At 42.3% G+C, this 25,967-nt stretch overlaps 1 protein-coding gene across 6 annotated transcripts in view; it reads left to right on the top strand.

Moving 5' to 3' along the window:
- The window catches only part of TRIP12 (thyroid hormone receptor interactor 12), a 166,007-nt gene that overhangs the window by 70,355 nt on the left and 69,685 nt on the right, over positions 1-25,967 (top strand). For all 6 annotated transcript variants that reach the window (XM_075004706.1, XM_075004705.1, XM_075004709.1 and 3 more), the window contains 7 exons: positions 8,513-8,618; positions 19,249-19,385; positions 20,536-20,619; positions 21,852-21,947; positions 22,443-22,591; positions 24,384-24,419; positions 24,509-24,604. In XM_075004706.1, coding sequence (XP_074860807.1) covers positions 8,513-8,618; positions 19,249-19,385; positions 20,536-20,619; positions 21,852-21,947; positions 22,443-22,591; positions 24,384-24,419; positions 24,509-24,604 — 704 coding nt within the window. The remainder of the gene's footprint in view (positions 1-8,512; positions 8,619-19,248; positions 19,386-20,535; positions 20,620-21,851; positions 21,948-22,442; positions 22,592-24,383; positions 24,420-24,508; positions 24,605-25,967) is intronic.

Below are 25,967 nucleotides of genomic sequence, written 5' to 3'. Positions count from 1 at the left end.
GATGGAAGCTAATATCAGGGATTCTTCAATGACCTGAAGATCAAAAAAAAAAAAATTACAAAAACTGAAATCATGGATGTGGTGTTGAGTGCCAGATAGCACAAACCTATAGGGCCAAAATCAGAAAGGCTAACACACAAAATGTGTTGCTCTGATGAAGGAATATTAAAAAATGGCAATAGCCTATATTAGGAGAACAAGCAGCATCAACTGAAGGCATAGTTACTAAGGAGGGAGAGCTAACAGCAAGAAAACTGAGGTATGTAATGGATATTTTGCTGCAGCATTCACTAAAAGGCTAGTGGGAAGAATGGAGCACAAGCCGAAATAGAAAGAGCTAAATATTCTTTATTCTGTTGTATTAAGGTTGTTAGAGCCAAATGCAGTTCACCCTAAGGTTAGGGTGACCATATTTCTCTATGTGAAATATAGGATATCTGGTAAAATTGCTTGGAATTAAGTGAGTTCATTGGTAATCTATCAGAACTAAGTAGTACTAACACTGAAAATAATATGAAGTTGACTGAGCACCCATTTAAAAATATATATATTACTGCATTATTATAGATAAAAGTATATCCCTCTGATTAAGTGGTTATTGCTCTGTAGAAGTGCCTGCCTTGTCCTCCACTTGCTGTCCTCCAGAGTGTGGGCTGCTAGTGTGAGGGCTGGGAGAGAGGGAGGAGGTAGGTGTAGGAGCCAGAGCAGGCATATATGGGTGAGCTGCTGGAAATCTGGGTTGGGGTGTGTGCTGGAGGACAGGAGCCAGGATATGAGGCTGGGAGCAGGGAGGAGCCGTGGAGCCTGGTTCTGGAACAGTGTAAGCCATTTGATATTTTTGCAGCAATACTCTTTTTCTCCCCCCAACCCCCACACCACAGCTCCCATTTAATGTCACTGGAGTCTGTAGATTTACAACAGATAAATTATACCTCTCTAGCTTCAAAGTGAAACAATATATTATTCCATACCCGATACCTTGCAGTACCTCACTGTATTCATACAGCATAACGTACCTTCTAATATCCATACACACTACGCCAAGCCCCTTGCCAAACCTTTGAACATGCCACCAGTCTGTATACAATAGACCTACGTTCTCGGAGCCCACTCTGAAAACAGGATTTTCAGAGCTTGTAATTTATAAGCCCCCATGAGCGGTACAGCACTTAGAAATCTTCACTCCTTGCCCTGATGCTCTCTCCTGTAGTCTCCCACTGAAATCTCCTATCATGGGTTTATCTCTCCCATAAAACCACTGGGCCCAGCTGCTCCTCTCCGCCCCAGAGATGCCAAGGCCACATGGCACATGTTTGTTTCTTAGTGGCTGCCTGTGGGTCACCCCTTCCTCTCCTTCACTCCCACCCCTTTGCAGTCTTGGCCTAGCTGGTTCTCCCATTCCCCAGGGCTGGGCCAGATTAAGATAAGGGCTGCAAACTACGCTTCCAAATACCTCTTCCCAAACAAATGCTAACACTTGATGGAAATCTCTTATCTGGAAATCCAACAATAATGGAAACATCAAATAAATAGGATCTGTGGTAAAGTTCTTGGAGTTTTTTTAAATTTGCCATGAATCGATTAGTAAAATAACAATATTTTGGGGGAAAAAAATTGATCAGTTTCTGATAGCTAAAGAATTATGTTGTAAAAATAATTCTTTCCCTTCCAAACCATTAACACCTATGCCAAGTGGAGCAGCCAGACTCCCTGCTCCCACCCTATTTAGCTCATCACCTCACCTTTTTCCGCCACCTCTCGTAGGGTGGGGGGCTGTTACCCTAGCCTTTGAGGGAAGGCACAGGCATTAAAAATGGAGCAGAGGGAGGTGTTTCTAGCTGGCACACCTGCCTGAGCAATTTAAAAGGCTCTGGGGATCCCTGGACCCCAGGCAATTTGAAATGGCCTGGGCCCTTACCCCTTTGCTCCCATCCATCAGTGGGCCAGGTTGAGCTCCTTCCCACACTCCAAACCCCTCAGTCCTACCTGGAGCTCCCTCCTGCTGCATCCCAGGCTCTACCCCAGAGCATGCACTCCTAGCTGGAGCCCTCCACTGCTATGTTCTGAACCCATGATTTTTGTGCTCACCACAGTTCTAGGGGAGGGGCCACAAAATCTAATAGCCCTGACCTCTGGAAGAGTTAATCCAGCCCTTCTCTATAATTCACCTCCCTTGTTCCCTTCTTCCTGTTTCTGCTCCCTCATGAGCCCTGTCCCCTATTCTTCATGGGACTCCTCCAAACCCATGATTCCCCCATCTAGCCCCTGGGCTGGGTCGAGCTGCCCTTTACTCCATAGATTGTCCTGTTTTGTGCTACCTGAGTTACAGAGCTAAGTGCAACTGCTCAGCAGCTGTCCCCTGCCTTTCGCTAAGTGGCTGCCCCCCATTCTCCAGCATAGGGCCCTGCCCTTCTCCCAATCCTATTTCTTGCCAGCAGTGTTTTTGGAGGGGAGTGGGGGAAGGAACTATCCGAGACACAGGCTCCTCTGTCTTTCTCAGGCAGTGTGAGCAAAGAGCATAGCAGCCTGACTCTGGCTTCTGACATCCTTACACCGCCTCGCTCCTCCCCACCACCAGTCACCCTGGGGGCTGCTGGCAACAGTGTGTTCAAACAGTCCATTTAAAGAGCCCACCCACCTCTTCAGCTGGCTCTCTAAACAGACAGTCCTGCTGTATAAAGAGCTGCAACACAGGGGACAATAAGCCTGGTTTTAAAATAAAAGTCCAGACGCTGTCCAGGGAGCTAAAAAAGGAGCAGTCCTGGCTAAAATGGGATGGATGATCACCTTTCCTAATGTAAACTAAGGACCAGCTGAAGCACTTTAAAACTGTTAACAATCCTTGAAGCCTTGTTGAGGATGAGTAAGGTCCAGAAGGCTGGAGGAGGGGTTGACGTAAGTGAACAAAAAAGTGGAATTAATAACTGCCAGTATAACTTCAGTATCTGCAAAGATTCTTACATTACTGAACAATCAGTTTATAAGCAGCTAGAGGATAATAGGGCTATAATGAATAGCCAGCATGGATTTGTGAAGAACGAAGTTCATATAATGTCTGTCTTAAACCAGTAAATCCTGTCAGAGGATAGTAAGGCTTTTAACAATGTGTTTTTTTTTTAAAGCAGACTAGTGAAATGTGGTCTTGAAATTACTGTTAAGTGGGTACAATATGTCTGAACAAAACGCATGTAAATGGCACAAAGTTAAACTGTGAAGGAGTGTCTACTAGAGTCCCACATGTGTCATTACTACCTCTGGGAATAGTCAATATTTTTTTTTATTTGACTTGAAAAATGAAATGCCAAGTATGTATATAACTTGCAAACACCAACCAGAGAGATTGCAACACTTCAGAGGACAGGATCAGAATTCAAAAGGTCCTTGAGAAATTAGAGATGTTCTGAAGTCAAAATGAAATTTTTTTAAAGTAGTATGGAAATGTCTCAAATGCACAACTACAGAATAAGGAATATGTGGGTAGTCTAGGGCTGGGCAAAAAATTGTGATGGGGGGCGGGTAGGGCATGCCAAGAATTGTAAGCGGTCAAGGGCCATGCACTTCTGTGATATTAATGGGGGAGATGTAAGGTCTGGGATGGAGGTTGAGTGCAGAAGGGGAGCTTGGGGTAGGGGTTGTGGTGCAGGAAGAGTGTGGGGCCTGAGAGGGGGAATATGGGTGCAGCAGAGGATCCTGACATGGAAGAAGGGTTGTAGGAGCAGTGCAGGATCTGGGAGGGTTTATGACCTGGGGCCAAGGCACAGGCCTTTAGGTTGTGACCTGGGGCAGGGAACTGGGGTGCTGGGTCTGGGTGCAGGAGGGGAGTACAGAGGGTTTGGATTGTGACCATGCGGGATGGGGAGCAGAGGTTTTGGGGAGCCTGGGGTGCCAGAGGCACTCTACCCAGGAGGTGCTTACTTAGCTAGCTCCTGGCTAGCAGCCTAGCAGGACCCTTAGGCAGGCTTCCTGCCTTTCACCACCCTCAGACTGCTCAGAGCAGCTGGCTGAGGTAGCCATGTACTTCTCTGCATACTGCAGGCTGTTGGGGGGTGGGGAGGGGGGCCCTCTGTGTGCTGTCTGCGCTGCAAACATGGTCCAGGCAGCTCCAACTGTCTGTTTCCTGGCCATTGGGAACTGCGATATTGTGCTGGGGGTCAGGGCAGTGCAGGGAGGGCCTCCTGTGGCACTCAGAGGAGTACGTGGCAATAGTACCAGTGTTCCTGCTAATCTTTTATGTTCATGTGTAGAATGAATTTTATGTCCTCAAATATGGAGTTTATGTGCAACACATCACTGCCGTATTCCTGCACGTAATCAAATTCATTCCGCACATGGATGGTCTATGGGTGGGGCTGGGTCCAAGGGGTTTGGAGTGTGGGGGGGCTCAGGGTTGCAGGGTATGAGCTCTGAGGATGAGGTGTTTGGGTTGCTGGTGGAGGGGGTTCCCAGTCTGGGGTCAAGAGGCTTGGAGTGTGGGAGCAGGCTTAGGATAGGAGGGTTGGAGTGGGGGTGCAGGTTCTGGGCAGGAGTTTGGGTGCAGGAGGGACTCGGATTTGGGGCATGGGGTCTAGGAGGGAGCTAGGGCAATGGAGCAGGTGACGGGATTGGCTTGCAGGGCAGTTACCTGGGGGCGGTTCCTGTTTTGGTGGTGAGGGAAGCAAGTGGTTCCATGCTGCCTTACACTCTCTTTCAAGCAATGCATGCTGCCTGATTCCTGGCTAATGGGGGGCTGTGGGGACAGAACTTCCCATCATTCGTGGTGTTGGAGCTTTAGCTGAGGAGGGAAAGAATGGTAGTGCACAGAGCCACCCTCCTGCCACTCACAGATCACAGGGGCCTTAGGAGCTGTAGCCCTGGGCTGCAGCCCCTAAAGCTCATTTCTTACCTTGGCCCAGCTGGTGGGGTTGGAGGAGTGTCTTTCCGCTGCCGGTGGCAGCTCATCCTGGCTTAGAGGATCTTTGAATAGTAGTATTGTAAAAGATCCAGGGATTATAGTGGATCATAAATCGAATGAGGCAGCAATGTGGTGCAGTTGCAAAAATGGTCAGTAGGGAAAGGTGTAATAAGTGTGTGTGTGTGTATGCAAGTGCTGGGAGGTGGTATTCCTGCTGATCTTGACTGTTTGTTTCTCAGTGCCACACTTGAATGATGTGGGCAAATTAGGGAGAATTGAGAGCCCAACAAATACAATAAAAGGCTTGGAAAACCTGATCTACAAGCAAAGGTTAAAAGCTGAGCATGATTATTGAGGCAAAAATGGAGGCTGATGGTCGAGATCTGATAATAGTCTTCAAATCTATTAAAAGATTGTATTATTAAAAAGGATAGCGATCAGTTCTCCATGTCTGCTGAAGGTGGGATAAGTAAAAGGCTTAATCTGCAGCAAGGGAGACTTAAATTAGAAGAGAAGACTTTTTAAATTACAAGACTAGTTAAGAACTGGAGTCGTTTTTGTGAAGAAGGTTGTGGGGTCCTGGTCGTGGGAGATGTTTAATAACAGGTTCTGCAAACGTTGCTCAGGGCTGGTCAAGTTGTACTTACTCTCCTGTGTTGGAGTAAAACTAAGATGGCCGCTCAAGCCTTCTCAGCCCCACATTTTTTGTGATGCTGTGAATAGCACCAGATTATTAAAACAGTATTTGTGCAATTTGAGTTCCTCCTTTCTTACTTTTTATAAACTAGTAAGGGTCTGAAATTTGATTCTTTGAAAATGCTGTTCAAGAAATTTAAAACTCTTCTGTACTGATTCCTACTTTTGAAGCTTACACAGAGAGGGCTTTCAGAACCAGTCTTCACTTAATTCAGTTTTCATTTACCTTTTTGATTGATTTTTAAGCTGAATAACATATGTCCTTTTGAGTTTTCCCAGTAGCTTAAGAAAATAACAGCAAACTTGCATAGAGTGCACAGCTGAGTAGTACAGTATAAGCTTTACACTACAAGGGATGCTGGATAATATGTGCTAGTTATTAGAGCTGGGACCAGTAGCCGGCTCACTCTGTCCCCCTCCGTTCCTGCCCCCAACTCAGCAATGGGCAACCACTGTACCACCATCCCCCAGTTGGGCAATGGACAGCTGGCCCCACAGCAGCAGGACAACAGACCTGGCCATGACCCCTGCCCCACAGCAGCCGCCCCTGGCTGGGCATGCTGGATAACCAAATGTGCTAGTTATCGAATGCCAGATGATGGGGCTTTTACTGTACCTGCATATTAGCACTTGAGTTATAACAAATGGGAAACTTAAAATAGTAAACTTTCATAAATGTCAAGAGTGAGAAAAATTAACTCTTTGTAGTTGTGGCATGCTGCATTAGGTATTCATACACTGCAGTGGGATCTAATTTAGAGTTCAGAGGAGTAGCTGAGTTAGTCTGTATCTTCAAAAACAACAAGAAGTCCTGTGCTACCTCGTAGACAGATATTTGGAGTATAAGCTTTTGTGGGCAAAGACCCACTTTGTCGGACCCACTTTGCTCACGAAAACTTATGCTCCAAAATATGTTAGCCTATATGGTGCCACAGGACTTCTCGTTGCTAATATAGAATTCGCTCTTCTGGTGGCACATCTCTCCTAAAAATTTAATAGCCTGTTGCTCTGTGGTTATGGCTAGACTACAGCCCTTTTCCTGGGTATGAGAGGTTTCCAGAAAAGCAGACACGTTCTGTCACTATTTTGTTAAATGTTGTTCTATGAGGAAGATGGGATAGCCCAACAGAGGAGGTGTTTCTGAAATTTGCATCATGTAGACAGGCCCAATTTTGGAAAAACCTTCTTCCTACAGCAAAGCAGAAAAAGATAACGCAAATTGTGGTGCGCAATTTGTGTCTTATTTTTTCAAACGTTTCTCTGTAGTTTAGCCATAGTGCAAGATGGAATCTAGAGATCCCAGTCAAGACCCCACTGACATAGACACTCCATATAAAATGTTCTTAGTCCCTGCCCTGAAGAGCGAACAATCCTATCTTTGGACCTTAAGACTTTCAAAATACTGATTTGCAGACAGTTTTCCTTTTTAAAACTCCTATTTTGCCTCTGCACTTTGGGCAATATGTCAACACTGAAATTTTTCTGTGACTTAAAAATTAAGGTTGATATGAAGGTCTAAATTTCTATTTTCAGCTTAGCATATAAGGGGGGGGAAGAACTTGAGGGCTGTGATTCTTAATTTAGAGGGTCTTTTGGAGAGAGCTCTTGTTGTACTTCCGTACTACCAGAGAAATGAAATATGGTGAATTAAGTGCATAGACAGTAATCATAAGGTGTGTTTTTCTCTACACAATTCTTTAGAAGCTTGGACTGTAGTTGCAAAGCCCAGCTTTTTGGTGGAGCGGGAGAAGTCTCAGAAGCTCACTCTTAAGAGAGTAAATCTGTGGGGTCTTAGAACAAAAAACACTGATTTTTCCAGAACCAGTAAAGGCAAAATTCTTCACTTTTTCAAGCAACCTTTATGCTCCCTTAACTCGAATGGGGGAAATGCTTGTTGAGTCTGAAGATAATGGTTATTAATTTGTTCTTTTCACTAACCTGACCAGATTTTCCTTGTGCTTCACTGGAGAACTGCATTGAAAACAGAATTATTTGTCTTTTTAGGACTCAGTCCTCTGCCACAGATGGCTGGTAACATTAAATCAGAGTATTGATTTTTAATAACTACAAGCTTTGAAAAAGAATATAAGAGGAATTTGAGAGAGAAGTGACACAAACCTGACAAGCCTGTACTCATGCAAACATATTTAATTAGAAAGTAAGATGAATGATGGGCAAACTTTTCTTACAAGTAAGGAAATTAACTGGTAAAGGAAGGTGTCATGATAGCTTGGAGACTGAAAAACTCTCTAGTAAAAACAAACACAGGAAGATCAGGGACAATATCAGTGCAAGCCTGTGAATAGTGGCAGGACCACCTGAAGGTTCCATGACCAGGTTTCAGGAGCCTGTCAGATCTTACATTTGCTGAGGCTCAAGGCAGAAGGATGAAGGCCTATAGCATGGGAATGAAGCCCAAGAGCACTGAAGCCTGAGCAGCTTACCTTCATGATGGCCTGTGTAAGATGTTGCCACAGGCAGACCTATGCTTGTATTCCCCTTTGCCAGTTTTGGCCTTCACGTGTTGAAAATGAGTCCTTGTGGCACAGGTGAGCCATGAAGTTTTTATCTCCTGGTGAGGGAGGCTCAAAGAAAGTTGAGATCCCCTGCTGTAATGTAATATGATTGCAAGGTCTCCCACTATTGCTAAACAATCATAAAAAGTTGATAACTTTTGCGAGGTGTCCAAATAACATGTTTTAATTGTTCCTTTCTTTAATTGTACTCAATTGTGCAACTAGATCATTAAAGCTTTCCTACAGTACTAAACACAGAGTTTTGTTGTGGCTGTTAAGAGGAATTTATTGCTGTCTTGTCTATGAAACACTTCAACCTTTTGATGTGCTTCTCTGCTTGCTGTGTACTTGAAAACAAAGACTGGAGTAGACTGAAGTGTTGCCCTAACTTTGTGTATTATGCATGTAGGTTTAAGAAAATCTACTAAGAAGCGCAGTGAATCACCACCTGCAGAGCTCCCCAGTTTGAGGCGGAGCACACGGCAAAAGACCACGGGCTCCTGTGCTAGTACGAGGTAAATCTTATGTTCCAGATTCTGAGGTGTGAATGACTCTCTATGCTGATCAAATAAGAGTGCTGTTTCTACCAATGGAAAAGAGCTTCAAACTGCTATTTGTAAAAGTGTCTGTGATTCAAATCCCCACTGGGTCACTCTGTTTAGTCCATCATAGAAATATGTGCAGATTTTTGTCATCCTTCTCCCATGTGGTGTTACTGAGCAGGGAAGGACTACAACAGTAGGCTAGACTAGAGACATTCAACCTGTATTCAGTTTTTCAAAATGTTAAATATACTACACAACTTCGATTAATCCCCAACACCCATTTAAAAAAACAAAACAACAAAAGAGAGACTTGGCTTAGAGCACTGATACCTGAGCAGTAAACCTGAGTCTGTAAAGTGTTGGAGTGTCTCTTGGAAGTTTCTTAAATATTTGAAGGGAAGTAGGTTTCTGCTTTTGTTTACTGTATCAATTTATGGTTTTACTAACAGGCCTATGACTGCATATCTGCATAAATTTTGGTTGATGCAAGTTACATTGGCATAACACTCTTGATAGTATATTGTTTGGATCCTTGCATTGGTGCTGTGTGTGCTCATCAGGTGTGTTTGTGTCAATGCACCCATGGATAGGTATCCCATAATGCAACTTGCTGTCATACAACACACTGTCTTCTGGGAAATTTTGGGTGTTAAAGATCACATGCTTGGTGCTATAGGCCAGGCTCACCTTGGCTTTCCAGTGCAAGGACACCAAAATTAGAGTTGTGGAGAAGGGTAGCCGTCTTTGTGGAAGTTTGTGTGCTGGATTGCTTCCACTTGGTGGAAAATCATTTGGGAATTGGAAAATCCAATGAGGCAAGTGTCGTCTAGGAGTGTTTGGTGATGGTCTACTACACTGACTCTGTAGTGTGAAGGATGCATTGGATAGATCTGCAGTAGTGGGGTTCCTGAATTGCAGAGGGGTAATAGACAGCACCCACGTCCATTTTTCTTGGTACCAGGCTACAGAGCATTTCGACAGAATAGGACACTTGTCTATGGCTTATGCAGCACTGGTGGATCAGCAGGGATGCTTTACTAACATCTGTGTCAGCTGGTCAGGAAGGTGCATGATCCTTGCATCTATAGGGACATGGGTTAATCTGCAGCAAGAGAGAGAGATACAGTTAAGAAGCTTTAACTAACTTTTTAGTTGGAAACTCTGAAATAAGCTTCTGAGGGAGGCTGTGAAATCCCATCCTTAGATTTGTCCAACCTCCTTTTAAAAAAAACAAAAAAAAAAACTCCAAGTGTGTACTAGGTATGCTCTGTCCTGCCCCGGTGCAAGGGGCTGGACTTGATCAGACTTCTTGACATCCTTTCCCAACCTATATGCCTTTGATTCTGTGACTGTCTGTAAAGTTGCATGCATGGACTTTTCTTTCCTCTCCAGTAGATGACTATTGCCTATAGCAATCCTAGAAGATCTAGCCTACCCTTTTGTCTCTGTCTGCTGAAACCATACACTGGCAATCTTGATGGTATTAAGGAAAGATTCAACTACCATCTGAGCAGGTGAACACAGGCCATTGAATATGCTTTTGGTAGACTGAAAGGGTGCTGATAGGATTTCAGGGAGTAAAGTATCCCAGTGGTGATGGTTGCCTGTTTGGGTGCTTCATAAAGTGTGTGAGACAAATGAGGGGGAAATCTGGTGTCATAGTTGAAGGAAAGATAGAGGAGTTGTCCACTTACCTGGAACAATGTGCAGGGCCTATTGCACCTCTGTGTGGAATTATATGGCTGACGGAAGCCATGACAGAGCAGATGTGTTCTATTTAGCCCTAAAGTTTAGGTACACTTTAGGATCGTGATTGGCTTGGTGTACACTTGTAAGTGAAACACTGCCTGTTAATGCCCCTATTAATTTTATAACCTAACAGTGGCCATGTTGGATAAACCAAAGGTCCATCTAGTCCAGTATTCGGTCTTGTGACAGTGGCCATGGCCATGGCCACGTACCCCACAAGGAATGAACAGAACAGGTTAATCAAGTCATCCATCCTCTTTCACCTCTTCCTAGCTTCTGAGAAACACAGGCTGGGGATGCCATCCTTGCCCATTGAAGCTAATAGCCATTGATGGCCCTATCCTCTGAATTTATTTAGCTCTTTTTAACTTGATTATGGTCTTTTAGCCTCTACAGTTTTATGGCATTCTACAGGTTGACTGTGCATTGTGTGAAGTACTTCCTTTTTGTTTGTTTTAAATCTGCTACATATTAACTTCATTTGGTGTCTCTTAGTTCTTGTGTTACGCGAAGGAGTAAACAACTCTTCTGTAGTTACTTTTTTTGACACCAGTCATGATTTTGTAGACTTCTAGCATATCTCCACTTGGTCTTCTCTTTTACGAGCAGAAGAGTCCCAGTCTTATAAATTTCCTCTTCATATGGCATCTGTTCCATGTCCTAAGCACTTATGTTGCTCCTCCCCTTTTTTTCCAAGCAAAAATACTTATTTAAAAAAAGAAAAACAAGCATCCACATCTGCACACAGTTTTCAAGATGTGGGCATGCTGTGGATTTATATAGAGGCAATAAAATACTTTCTGTCTCTATTTCTTAATGATTCCTAGCATTGTTTTGCTTTTTGCTGCTGCATGTTGGGTGGATGTTAACAGCTAATTTAGTCAATTCATACATATAGTTGGTATTGTGTTTTCCAAAGTGCATTACTTAATTTATCACGATTGACTTTGATCTGCCATTTTTTTTCCCCACAGTCATCTAGTTTTGTGGGAAACTGTGGAGCTCTTCACAGTCTGTTTTGGACTTAAGCAGTTCTGTATCATTTACAAATTTTGCTACCTCACTGTTTACCACTCTTCTCCAGATCATTTATAAATATATTGAGTGGGATGAGTACTGGGACTAATCCTTGGGGGACACTAGTAGTTACCCCTCACTGAAAACCAACCATTTATTCCTGCCCTTTGTTTCCTGTCATTTAGCCACTAAGCAGTTAATGAGAGGACCTTCCTTCTTATCCACGACTGCTTACTTTGGTGCACGACCTTGTACTTAAATTTCAAGAAAGACTTTGATCCACTGGGTCCCTTTTGTCCATATTCTTGTTGACCCCCTCAAATACTTCTAGTAGATTGGTGAAGCATGATTTCCCTTTACAAAAATCTGTGTTGACTTTCCTCAACAAATTTTATTCATCTGCATGTCTGACAATTCTCTTTACTGTAGTTTCAAACAATTTCTCTAGTACTGAAGTTAGATTTACTTGCCTGTAACTGTCAGGGTCACCTCTAGAGCCCATTTTAAAAATTGGCATCAAATTAGCTACTCTCCAGTCACTGGGTACAGAAGCAGATTTTAAGGGGTGAGTTACGAACCACAGTTAGTAGTTCTGCAGTTTCATATTTTGAGTTCTTTTGGGACTCTTGGGTGAATGCCATCTGGTCCTGATGACCTGTTACTGTTCAAAACAAAAAGCAGTCAAGTAGCACTTTAAAGACTAGCAAAATAGTTTATTAGGTGAGCTTTCGTGGGACAGACACACTTCTTCAGGCCATATCCAGACCAGAACAGACTCAATATTTAAGACACAGAGAACCAAAAACAGTAAGCAAGGAGGACAAATCAGAAAAAGATAATCAAGGTGAGCAAATCAGAGTGGAGGGGTGGGGGGGAAGATCAAGAATTAGATTAAGTTAAGTATGCAGACGAGCCCCTATAGTGACTCAGAAAGTTCACATCACGATTTAAACCATGTGTTAATGTTCCGAATTTGAATATAAATGTCAATTCGTCCGCTTCCCTTTCTACAAAGGAGCAATAATTTGATAGTGTATAGACTAGCACGGCTTACTCTCTTACTGTTCAGTTCATCCATTTGTTCCAAAACTATCCTCTGTATGACACCTCCAGTCTGGGACAGTTTCTCAGATTTTTCACCTGAACAGAATGGCTCAGGTTTGGGTATTTCCGTCACACCCTTAACTGTGGAGACAAATATGAAGAGTCAGTTTAGTTTCTCTGCAATGACCTTATCTGTGAGTGCTCATCTAGCATCTCAATTGTCCAGTGGTTGCACTCTGGCTGTTTTAGCTGGTTTCCTGTTTCTGAGGTGTTTACATATTTTTTTTATAAAATCTTTGAGTTTTTGGCTAGCTATTCTTCAAATTTTTTCTTGGTCTTCCTAAGTATATTTGTTTAGTTTGCCAGCGCTTATGCTCCTATTTTCTTTATGAAGATTTAACTTCCACTTCTGGAATCTGTGGTGTCCAACCAGTTGTGAAGCAGTAGCTACTGTACTGTAGCAAACACTAGCCATATTATTCTGAACATATAGGCTGGGTCTACACATGCCCCTTCCTTTCGAAAGGGGCATGTTAATGAGCAGGTTCGAAAGACGCTAATGAAGCGCCGCAATGAATACGCAGCGCCTCATTAGCATAATGGCAGCCACAGCTATTCGAAAGTGCAGCTTTTCGAATCATGTGCCACCCATGGAGATGGGACCTTCCAAAAGGACACCCCCCTCCCCAGATTTCGAAAGCCCTTCTTCCGATCAGGTAGGTAGTAGGAAGAAGGGCTTTTGAAATCTGGGGAGGGGGGTGTCCTTTTGGAAGGTCCCGTCTCCATGGGTGGCACGCGATTCGAAAAGCTGCACTTTTGAATAGCTGTGGCTGCCATTATGCTAATGAGGCGCTGCATAATCATTGCAGCGTCTCATTAACATGCCCCTTTCAAAAGGAAGGGGCACATGTAGACCCAGCCATAGTCATTGTGTAAGCCACACTCAACTGGCCAAATAGCCATGTTGGACACCTTTTGGTTTTAAACAAATGACTTTTTATCTCTCACTGCCTCTTACGTTTGGCTGGTAAGACACAGTAGCACTTCTTTGGTTCTCTTGCTTTGTTTTTTAAAACTGGGGTGTATATTTAAATTGATCTTCTATAATAGCATATTTCAAAAATTTGCATGCAGCTTTTGGCACTGATTCTTTTTATTTTAAGTTTAACAAACCACCTTCCTTTCTGTGTGGTACAGATTAAACCTCTCTCGTCCAGTGCCCTTGGGACCTGACCAGTGCCGGATGAGAGAATTGGCTGGATGAGAGGTCAATATTTTCTAGCACATTACCAATACTTCCACTCTTGGCTGTTAGAAGGTGTTTAAGAGTAAATTACCACTAAATAACAGTACGGAACACTGAGAGCCAGGACTGGTGTCTGTAAACAAACTTACGGGACCATGGGAATCTTAGCTTGACAACCAGCTAACATGCGTGGCCAACTAAAATCATGCCAGACTATGGAGTCTGCTGGACTTAAGAGTTCTGGATTAGAGAGAGTCAACCTGTGTTTTATTTCAGCAAGGGGAACTACAATGTTGGGCTGCAATGGTGTTAAGTTTAATTTATATTAAAGATGTTATTTCCACATGGTCGAGCTATATGCATCATTTGGACCAGATCTCATGCTTCCCTTAAGACTAAATCAAGAATAGCCTCTCCTCTGTCACTCTTCTCTTATGGGTTCCAGAACCAGCTGTTCCAAGAAGCAGTTATAGAAAGTGTCAGACTTTATCTGTGCATCATGTCCTGAGGTGATATGTGCTCAGTCAATATGGAGATAAGGGGTGGGGATGGGATTGCCACTATTTTTATAGCCTCTCTAATGAGTATTTCACAGTCACTGTCACCATCCTTCTTGCTAAATACCTATACTATGTGTTTGTCTTGGACCTTTTGAGTTCTGTCACCTTGGGCAATAATAAACAGTGGGTGCTTTCATAACACTAGATATTCTGCTGCAAATATTACAAAACAACAAACATGAATTATTTACCGAAAGTGTCGTCTTACTTCAAACAAAATTGGGGGAAATGATGTAATTTAAACATCTACTTTTGAGAGCAAATGAATGGAGCAGAACTTAACATGCATGTTTCTTCCCTTTTTTCATTTTGGTGAGACATACTGACGCGAAAGCACTACTGGGCCTATATATGTGTGACTGTGGTGGTTCTTATTGTTCTCTGACTTTAACATGGTAGGAATAAGGATGTAGTCCTGGTTGCCATATGGATTATTTAGGGAATGTAGGGAGGCGCTGAAATTGCGTTCTTCCCGCAAGGCCCAACAGCGGCAACTAGAGAGAGAATCCAAAGGGCCGTCGTATGTATGGTCACAATAGGATATTAAAATTAAACTTCCTTATTCCTTTCCCTTGGTCCCTTTAATTTTTTTTTTTTAAAGTAAGATATGGTTATTGGCCCGTTAGCCTTAGAGCATCTGTGCACATCCACACTCTTCAGCCCTGCTACAGAGAGTGTGGCTCAGAGAGGTTATTGGAGGGTGCAGGGGGAACTGAGGAGAGTTGTGCCCACCCCATGCAAACTGAACCAGTTTACATAGGTGTTAGTGCTGGTACACAGCGCAAGGCAGCAGCATAATCTTCCCCACAGGTGTTGGTGAGTCTAGCTGATATCTTGCTGTTACTGGTAAGACAGAGAGTAGAGCTGCTGCTGTCCTGGAGCTGGCTCAGCTAATACTGCTGGCCTGATTGGCAGACTCCCCTACAGTCAAAGTAGTCATCAACAGGTGTGGGAAAGTGCCTTACCACAGAGGAAGAAATAGATTGCTAGAAATCCTGAAAACCTATGGGAGAAGATTGAAGAATACCTCCCATGAAAATTTGACCAAAAGATCCCCCAGTATAATTCAAGAGACAGCCTTTATGTAAGCCATTCTCCATTGCCACCCCAACTAAGTCTACAGGAGAATAAAAATACTTCCTTGTTCTGATACCATTGTCTCTTCTACTATAACACTTGTCTGGGTGCTATCTCTACATGGCAGTGGGAAAGGTAGCCATGTTTTAGCTGCTGGAACTGCCTAGACAGTGGTGGAGTTTCTCAGATCTTGGACTTCCCTGTTAAATCTCTTCCCCTTGCTGCCCCCCACACACATTTGTTTGTTTTGTTTGTGTCAGAAGTCTGCCTTTTTGGCTCCTCATATATATTTGGGTGTTGTGTAGGATGCTTATGGGGTCTCCAACATGGCATACAGGTTGCTGGTGGTGTGGCAAGTCTGCAGCTTGGCACCAGATGCCTGCTGCAGTCCCTTCACTTTCATGCAGCACTGCTGCCAATTCCTATCTTACTCTCTCTCCTGAATCCTCTATGCACTCTGCTTGTAGATGCCCACGTTTTTACACCTGGACCATAGTTATTCTTGCATAGCCTGTTCTCCCCAGGACCAAAAGAGCCTAATCTTCTGTCTAAGCGTGCATGTGGTCTGGAGCATGTAGGCAGGATTGTTGCTTTGGGCAGTTGTATACAAGGGAGAACTGCAAGGTGTGCTGACCAAGCTGGGCAGTTGAGAAGAGGTGTTTCCAGAATACATGAGGCTGTGGGGTGCCTTCTGGTCTCTGAGACCCCTTTTGCAACTGAGGTCACAAGTGTGACTAGAGCATCAGTATTGAGTATTGTGGGACAGCTGCTGGAGGACTGTTAAGGTTAATGTAGATCATGTGGTATCTACAGTTGCTTAGTAGTCGTCACAGGAGGTTGACTGTGGCTCAACACTATTCAGGGAGGAGGTGTTCCTCTGTTTCCATAACGGCATATTTATCTCAGCAAGAAAGAAATGAGCGTAGCCTTCATGGCAACTAGGCCAATGCAAGGTAACCAAGTAGACCTAATTTTATAGTATAGACCAGGCCTATATCCATGAATATCAGACTTGTAAGACAAGAAATGATGTCCTCGTGACACAGTAGGCTTGGAACCTGGGATAGTTGCTGGTACAAGAGAATCCTGTTCATCCAACCTAAATGGGATTGACGGATGGTCGGATAATGCATTTTCTACTGTATTTCCTGAAGTCACGCTGATGCATTGCCTCAGAGGAGGGCAATTTGTTTATTGGAAATGGCCATGGTGGGGCCCCTACCCAGGGATGTTGGTGGAGAGGGACTGCCTGCAGCAGGACGGCTGCCCAGAATGGCTGCTGTGGGGCTGGCTGCTGCAGGGCTATCTAATCTTGGCGATCATACTGGACAATACAGAAAGTTGGTTAAGCGAAGATGGGATAACCAGTGTTCTCTTGCATTACATAACAAATAAAATCAGTTTTAGGGTTTTTTAATGTTGTGATAAAAAGCAAAAATGGTTAGCTTGAATTTAGAGGGTGCAGCAATAAAGGGTACATGTACCACATGTTGAGAAGCACTGTTAGTTTGTCCTCCTCAATACCTCTGTGAAATAAAGTACTCTTTGTTAAGATTACAGCTAAAGTTACACTTAAACACCATCAAATCGCTAATAAGTGACAGTGCATATGTATTTTAACAAAGCTTTTTACCACCAGGCTGCTTGCTTCATAATTATTTACTGTTAGATTTATTCTTTCTCATGGAATGCTGCAGAAGAACATGGTCTCAATTTGTTCAAACTAAGCCCTACAACATCTAGTGAAATCTACCCCTGATTTCACACAGATAACGAATGGTACAATGTAGTTGCTCTTTAGCCTTTCAAGGTTATTTTCTACTAGGGTCTAAGGGATTAGTGACATTTCTAGACACACCATTGAAGGACATGCCATAGCCTTGGCAAGATGTTTCTCTAAAAGCTTGATTGGGGGGGGGGGGGGGGCACGTGATTCTGCTTGCACTAGGGTTACCATATTTGACCTTTCAAAAAAGAAGACGCTCCCTCTCATGAGTATCTGTATCTGTATGTACTAACTTGCGTTGTATTAGTGTGCTGTTGTGAGTTGGTAGATACTGATATTGATAGGCTTCCTCTCAGGGGTGTCCTTTTTTTTTTTTAAATATGGTAACCCTAGCTTGTATGAAGGATAAGATAAGCTATCATAAAAGTCTGTCCAGCTTAAGATCCTTTTTATGCTAATTTTTGTAATCCAAACTGTGTTGAAGAGATGATTCTAAACTGCATAATTTCTCATTATTATTCCTTGAGTATTCTCATCATTGTATTATAACATGCAGTTACAGACCTGTCTGCAACTATTGCTTATCTGAAGTTCTGTATCTAGCATTTAAGCCTTCAAGCAAGTGACTAGGGAAATCTCAAAAGCTTTTCATATCTGATGAAATTTCAGAAGCTGTTGTAGCTATGCTGTGTCTAATCTGTGCTTGAAAGCAGTTTAGGTGGAATGAAAAGCACAAAACTTGTTAAATTGAATTTCATACCTTCATTGGCGAGCAATGACTTCCTACAGTGTTGAGAGGAGGTGGAGGAGCTCCAAAGACTACTGTGAATAATTTTGATTAATTCACATCATGCTGTTTAGTGTGTTTGAATTCAAGAATAACTTGACCTATTATAGCTACTAGTGCTACAGACTACTCTTGCCTTTGAAAGTAGGAGTTTGACTCACTTTAATTCCTTTATGACATGACAGTCAGCATAGCCTGTTGCACTTCATTCTTTTTTTGAAAAATATTGAAAATGGTGCCATAATTTAATACTTGTTGTGGGTGCTCTGGAACAGCTTTGACTCCAATCCAGGCAGAGCACACTTCAGTATGACAATACTCATAGCAAACTGATTAGGCTAAGCCTCTTTGGCCTCAGTGCCTCTCAGGACCAAATCTGAGCCATCAGCATCCTTCTATGACATGAACTCCCTGCAATGAGTCTAGCTGGATAGGATGCCTTACATTCCTCCCAAAAGGAAGTCATGTTCTCCCAACTCCATCAGTTGTCAGTGACTTCAGGCATTGTTTTATTGTCTGAATGCAGCATAGAAAAGTTCTTTTTAGCTGTAACTTTCTGTGCCAAGTCCTTGATCAGACCGAAATCCCAATTTTTCCCCCCAAAGAGCTCCCAGACTTGAGCCAACTGCTTCTATCAGTCTACCGTACATCATCCCTATCTGTTCCAATTCTGACCTTTTTCTCTTTCCCTAACAAACAGGTCACCTGGCCTCCTCCTCCACTTCATTGCAGTTAGCTGGCTTCTTGCCATGGGTGGGCTCCTGACTCATCAGTTGCTAAATTAGGAAGCATCCAACAACTGTCTGGGCTGAGGCAGCTTGGAGACACTCACCTGACCTGTGGGGCTCTATAAATATTACCTTTCCCTCCACCTAACTAAATATGCAGCACAAAGTACTTGTACAAATATATTTAAAAAATTCCCACTTCATTATATGTCCACTTGATTGTCTGAACTGAATGTAAGGGGTGGTCGGTTTTGTCAGCATAAGTTTCAAAAGGTGATCAGTATTCAAGTATTCACTTGGTCTGTCTGGAGCATTCTTCACTATAGTCTTCCATAGCAATATAAACTTGTAGATATCAGGAACATTAAATGGATAACATTGGGCCCAGTTGGGTGGGGAGGAGCTGAAGCATGTTCAGCAGAATAACTGTGAATGCAAATTCTTTTATAATGCTCCCTCCTAGTTCTTGGTTTTTGAAGTCTTTTGTGTTAACTTAAATCGTAATACTTACAACTTGACACAGCAACAAAGGGTCCTGTGGCACCTTATAGACTAACAGAAAAGTTTTGAACATATAAGGTGCCACAGGACCCTTCGTTGCTGTTACAGATCCAGACTAACACGGCTACCCTTCTGAAACTTGACACAGTACATTTTCCTCTCTAGTCGGCGAGGCTCTGGCCTGGGCAAAAGAGGAGCAGCTGAAGCTCGCCGACAGGAAAAAATGTCTGATCCTGATAACAACCAGGATGGTGTTAATTCTTCAGCTGCACGTACAGATGAGGCTCCGCAAGGAGCAGCAGGTAAGCAGAAACACAAGCTTTGCAACACAGTGTCCGGTGCTCCATGAGACATTGATGTATTGGACTTAGTTTTTATTTCGAATGTAGGAGGGGGAAAGCCATCAATGCCTAATTTCAGTTAACAGAAATATGTTAGTCTATAAGGTGCCACAGGACTTCTTGTTGTTCTCGAAGATACAGACTAACATGGCCACCTTTCTGATAATTTCACTTCTGGAAGCTGAGCAAAATACTACTAATCTCTTGAAACAGACATGTTCAGTTGTAGTTTTGTTATGGTTTTTGACATAACTCTGGTCTCTTCTCCACACTACTGTATTAGTAATGTTGTTGGTTATCTAGCATATAGAAATATAAGTTAGTGTGTTGGTTGACAAGCTATGTCAGAACTTGTATCTAACCAGAACAGTACAGTGTGTCCCTTACAGAGTAAAATCTGTTGGTCGACTTGTGATACTTGGCTATGAAAGCAGTTTTGTGCCTTTTTAATATTCGCCTACATATTTGAGCTTTACAATACTTGTAGAGAAATGACTTTGGTCAGAATCTAAATTATTGGCCTTCCTGCACTTGCTATGCTGCAGTCCCAAAAACTGTTCACAAAGCGAGTGGTCTCCTTAAACTGAAAGGTACCTTATTTCCCAGACAGTCTTGCTGAAATAATTGCAGAGTAACTTACTTTTTAGTATGAGCATTGATCATACTACCCTAATTCAGCACAAGTTTATTTTAATTCTCCAACAGTAAGTTGGCTTTCTGAAAAAGAAAAAAAAAATCAAGCTTGAAAACAAGGCATTGATTTGCTTTAGTGCAATGTAACAAGATGGATTACTTAAACTGAATTCTCAGACCTTATCCAAAGTCGTGCATGCACATGTGAGAGTTAATTGTATGTCTGAAACAGGTATTATAAGTTTTCTGTGCAAGTAGTCATGAGGAGACCCTCGAACTTTTATAGATGTTCTCAGTAAATTTTTTTTTTTTTTTTTTTTTGGGTAAGACTATCGCTTGAATTAATCAAAATGAAAGTATTTTAGGAGCCTAGTCCAATTTCTTCAGAAGTTACTGATTTTTTTAAAATAGAAGCAGCATTAATGTGTCAATGCTCTTAGATAGGTCAATGTGTTTAGTTTATATTTTCTTTCTTCAGCATCCAGTTCTGTTGCGGGGGCTGTCGGCATGACAACTTCTGGAGAAAGCGAGTCGGATGACTCTGAGATGGGAAGACTACAGGGTAAAATGTTATTAGTAGGCTTGTATGATGGGCTGGTACCTGTAACTGTACCTGGTATTAGAAAAATATTCTGATATTTTTCTATGTTTAAAAAAACCTACACCTTTTTTTCTGTGAACATGCTGCTTTGCTTACTGTAACTTTGCATAATGTAGTGTAAGCAATAGTGTACAGTAGACACTCAAGATTTGGCAGTACCTGAGGAGGCTGAAATTTGTCTTAACTGATATAGTGCTACGCTAGATATTTTTCCAATGGTTACTGATATCCTAACCCAATACATGTACTTTGCTTGATGAAACACTTGTTAGATGAACCAATACTTAATATGGAATGTAGTTCACAAGCTATGAAAAGATGTCAATAATAGCTTTTAGTTTATAAAACAGAAGGGCAAGTTCAGTTGGACCCACCGCTCCTTTCTTGTATCTGCTCTTCAGCACTCATCTACATTCCCAGGTTTTAATCAAATAAAATCCAGTAATGCTAAAATACTCTGGCTTCTTTGTCTGGGCTCTACAGCAATACATATTTTTCCAGAAACTGATAACTTGTGCAAAATTCTGTGTTGAACTTACCAGTCTTCTGCAAATACGTCTACAGATTTTTACTACTTTGGTGGGGTCCTTTCTATCATTTTCCCCCAGATTTAGGCAAATTGTTAAATTCATACTGATTATTAATGCTAGCCATTGATTAACAATGTTTGGTTTAGCTGCAGTTAAAATGAGACGCCCCGCCCCCCCAATCTGAAGTCAACATTGGAGACCAGAAAAACTGGATGACTTCATGTAATATTTGTTACCATATATCCTGCTACTTCCAGAAGTTTGTAGACTCTTGCAAGTCACTGCCCCTCCCCGCCCCCAACAGCTCCAACTATATTTGCCATGCTTTTTTCTCCAAACAATAACACGATCCATTCCACTTTGTCTGTACCATTATACAACTTCCATATAAACATTTCAGAAACTGATACAACTCCAGAATTCTTCCTTGATCATTGCAAACAAATGATTCTTTACACAGCCTTGATTCACATTTGACTTAAAACCACACTTAAGTAAAGGGTAAGCTTAGAACAAGTAGTTCACTTGCCTTTATTGTTGGGAGAACTCCAGGTAGTGTTAGAAATCCAAATTCTTAACTTCAAATTCTAAGTTCATAAAATTTAGTTTTATGGGAACTTTATATGAAAATGGTTTGTTTAATATCCAGTGTTTTGCTTTTAGCTCTGTTAGAAGCCAGGGGTCTTCCTCCTCACTTGTTTGGCCCTCTTGGTCCTCGTATGTCGCAGCTGTTCCATAGGACAATCGGGAGTGGAGCTAGTAAGTTAACTGTCTTAATTTTTTCAGCAGCTTTCACACTGGTTAAACTTTAGTTATTAGTAAATCTAACCTTACCTGTGTAAGGATTTAAATACAAGTACATTTTTAAGATTAAATCCAGTGACTAACATTTAATAGTATAAGGAACTTGCACATTAAAACTTTTTAATTTCCTCCCTTCACCCATAATTGTGGAACATTGCCTACAAGCAGTTAACTTTTTCTTCCTTTGTAAGAAATTATGTTGGACTTAACTTTTTTTAAGTACCATCTTGCGATTTTTGTTTGCTTGTATATGTACTTCTTTAACAGGTAGAGACTATTGATTAAACTGAAACAAAGATTCTTATTATTTTTAAGGTTTTGGAAAAGCCATACTAGGCTTTTAAAACTGTTGTGGGCATGGCACCCCTAATGTATACTTGTTGGATGTAGTTGAAATCATTTTAAAAGGGTTTTTCTTTGAGCATTATAATAGACCTTTACTTTTTGTAGGTTCTAAAGCCCAGCAGCTTCTTCAGGGGCTCCAAGCCACTGATGAAAGTCAGCAGCTACAGGCAGTAATTGAGATGTGTCAATTGTTGGTTATGGGGAATGAAGAAACGTTGGGTGGATTTCCAGTCAAGAGTGTTGTACCAGCTTTGGTAAGGATTAAATTGGTTTATGTATTTCAGTGTGAATAATGTTGAATCCTTTTGCTATTTTAATTAAATACTATTAAAATAGAAATTTGTAAATTTCAGATTTTGGTAGCCTCTGGTTTATCTGCACCTAGAAATAGCATTAAAGATTTGTGATATCAATAAAATATTGCCACTTTTCAACAGTTTCCTGTAATCAAACTATATTTTAACTAAAGTACTAAACACCTTTTCTCAATTCTAGATTCCATGACTTCCATGCTAAATAGTAAAAGTGGGGGGAAAATCCTGTAGGCTAATTCTGAACTCCTACAGATTTCTTGGGTAGCTGTGAGGTTTCTACCTGGAGAGAGAGGGCAGGGCACTGTGTACCTCAAGGAGGACTGAATAAGGGAGAAAGCTTGTATGTAGCCAGTATAGTGAGTGCTCTTTCTAGTCTGGCTCATGGGAGCATCTGCTACATAGAAACTTGACAAAATTCCATTTAAGGCTTGTACTTCAGAGGACTAGGAAGGTACCTTGAATATAGAGGGTAAGAACCCTCCAGTCTTAAATAGATATACTTTGATGAACCAGATGGCAGGCTGTCCCTTGCTCAGACGTGTCTGTGTATCTGGCTAAATATTAGATCCCAGAAAGATTGTGGTAGTACTCTGTCAAGAGATGCATTTATGTGTGGGGTCTGCTTACCTTTTTCATAAGGTATGTGGCTGTGCTTCCCGACTCAAAAGCAAGATGTCTCCTTTTAGGATTCTCTAATCCTTGTCACACATGCTTTGGTTTATATAGATTCTTCTAGTCTGCTAATATCTGTTCCTCCCATGTGTGAATGGCACCAGTCCTTTCATGCCACGTTGCGGGGGTTCTCTGCGATCCTTTCATTGAGGATCTGGAAACGGTCGTTTTAGAAGTCCTCAATAGGTTCTGGCAGTCTTGTGCTGCCCTATGTAGGCCCACTCCTGTCTCTCTCCTTGCTTTCCTGGAAGAAGCCTAATGGCAACAATTGTTCCCATTTAGGCTTTCCAGAAGTACACTCCATGCTGTCCTCCATATCTACAGTAGCAATGTCTATAAGCTATAAATGCCAAGCCCTCATTGATCAGCAGGTAGTCCCTGGGAACTTCAGGTCCCAGGTTTTTTAGCATTAAATAGACTGAGGCCCCATGTTAAGATGCGCCATGATCTCTAGCATTACTGCCATCTGTTAGCTAATGTGGGAATTCAGTAAAACTGGGTCTTAACTGCATCAGAAACTGTAGAGACAAGTGAAGAAAAGGCTGTCCTTGCCTACGAGAACTTTACAGTCTCTAATCAAGATAGGCTTGCAACACATGAACCTATGAGTTGAAGCAGGAGTGAGATGGATAAGGTAACAATCGGGTGAGTTTAGAATGGAAGCAGAAGTTGCAGCTTCTGTCTCTCTCATGTCACTTCTGTCTCACTTTGTGTGTCTGTGACAGAAGTATGGGGGAACATCAAGAACTAATAACCTGTTATATGCAATAGCACTCAAAAGCATCTTCATCCGTATGAACAGAAATATTGTATACTTCTTAAAAAATTCGTCAGCATTCTTAGCTATTGAAGGTGTTTCTGCTTTTTAACTGGTTTTTGCATTTCTGTAACATTTTTTTTGCGAAATGCTGTGGTACCTGTTGTGATAATCTGAAAAAGATCATGTCTCAAGTCAAACTGTAACTGAAATTATCATGACAAGTTTTCACATTTGTAGAAAAACAATCTTTTTGGTAACTTGTGCCAAATGAGTAATTGGTTCTGATCTTTCCCTTTGTAGATAACATTGCTGCAGATGGAGCACAACTTTGATATTGTAAGTGACATGAGATGTGATCCCATCCCCCCCCCTCCCCCCGCAAATTTAATATGATAATGACAGAACTTTTTTGTCTTTTTTAATAGATGAACCATGCTTGTCGAGCCTTAACGTATATGATGGAAGCACTTCCCAGATCATCTGCTGTAGTGGTAGATGCAATTCCTGTCTTTTTGGAAAAGGTATCAATAGTCAAGTCCCTAAATAATTTAAAATTAGTACATACAACTTAAGGACAAACTTTTACATTTTGAGTAATCCCCCATAACTTTCCGTGCATCCACCTTCCCAAACAAGTAAATTGTTCTTATTATTTTAGCTACTATGTAACAATAATCTAAAGTAAATCAGAGGTAAGAAACTAGTGTTAAGTGTTGTAAATCAGTACCTGCTTCATGGGAAACTCAAATTATATTTCCAATGGACACTGCAAGGGAATTATTTAAGTTCTGATTAACTCTGTTAACCACAACCTCCTTTCTTGCTTACCCATGAGCAGGCAGTGTGTAGTAAGAGAACTTTGAGAGATCCTTGACTTACAGGTATTGCTTGTAGGTTTGCTGACTGAATGGAAATGGGTGTTGGCTCAATCGTGCTTTCTGAGATTGAGAACACTTCTAGTGGACTACATTGCAGCCTGCTGGTGGCTTTTGTGTTGAGTGTGGCTCAAAGTTGAAAGAGGCTCATTTCAAATCCATGCAAACAGCTTACTGGTAATTGGTCACCTGCTGTGCTCCTAGTTAAAGGAATGCAACGAGCGAAGTTAAATTGTACTTTGGAAGCCTAAAGTAATCTACTCCTAGGGAAATTCTGTGGGATGCGCACCTGCTGAAAGCAAGTCTCTCTCTCTCTCCTGAGTGCCTGTGCTTTCCTGCATGTGAGGGAGGGGAGTGTAACCATAGGTACTGTTGGTTTTTTGTTCTCTTCCCCCCCCCCCCCCCAACAGAGATGAGGCACTGGGGGATAAATGGTGTTCCCTGGCACTGCCTCCCTCATTTCTGCAAGCAGAGAGCTGCCTGGCTGAAGGAGGCCGCATCTCAGCTCTGCTGACTCAGTGGCAGAATGTCGCTTCCAGGATCTTTGGGCTTGTTGTGCTCCCACTGTGCATCTTGGGAGCCTCGTATTCACTGTGCAACAGTGATGGCCATAGTGGGCTGGAATGGGAGGCGGGGAAGATGGGGGAAGGAAGAGAGGGTTTAGAATAAGGCAGGGGTAGAGGAATGTGGTAGAGATGAGATGAGATGGGAAACAAAAGTGGATAGAGGAATCTCAAGGGAAAGCAGAAGTGGAGGCGGCAGCAGCAGCAGCTGGGACTTCTCCATTTAAGCAGGCCTGTTGAACCCCCCTCACCCTGATAAGCCCTACATAAAGACCTGTCACCCAAGTCCCCCCCCATATCCAGACCTTTACTTCTCTGAGCCCCAAGGAGCTGCACCTGGACCCCCACCCATCAAGTTCCAATCCCTCCATACTTGGATCTTCTCCACTGGGTCTACCACGCCCATATCTCCATCCTCTTTCTTCTGGCCAAGCCCCATCTCCCTG

Source organism: Carettochelys insculpta, chromosome 10 (assembly GCF_033958435.1).
Source record: "Carettochelys insculpta isolate YL-2023 chromosome 10, ASM3395843v1, whole genome shotgun sequence".
NCBI classification, from domain to species: Eukaryota; Metazoa; Chordata; order Testudines; family Carettochelyidae; genus Carettochelys; species Carettochelys insculpta.
This window is presented reverse-complemented; position numbering and strand designations above follow the sequence as displayed.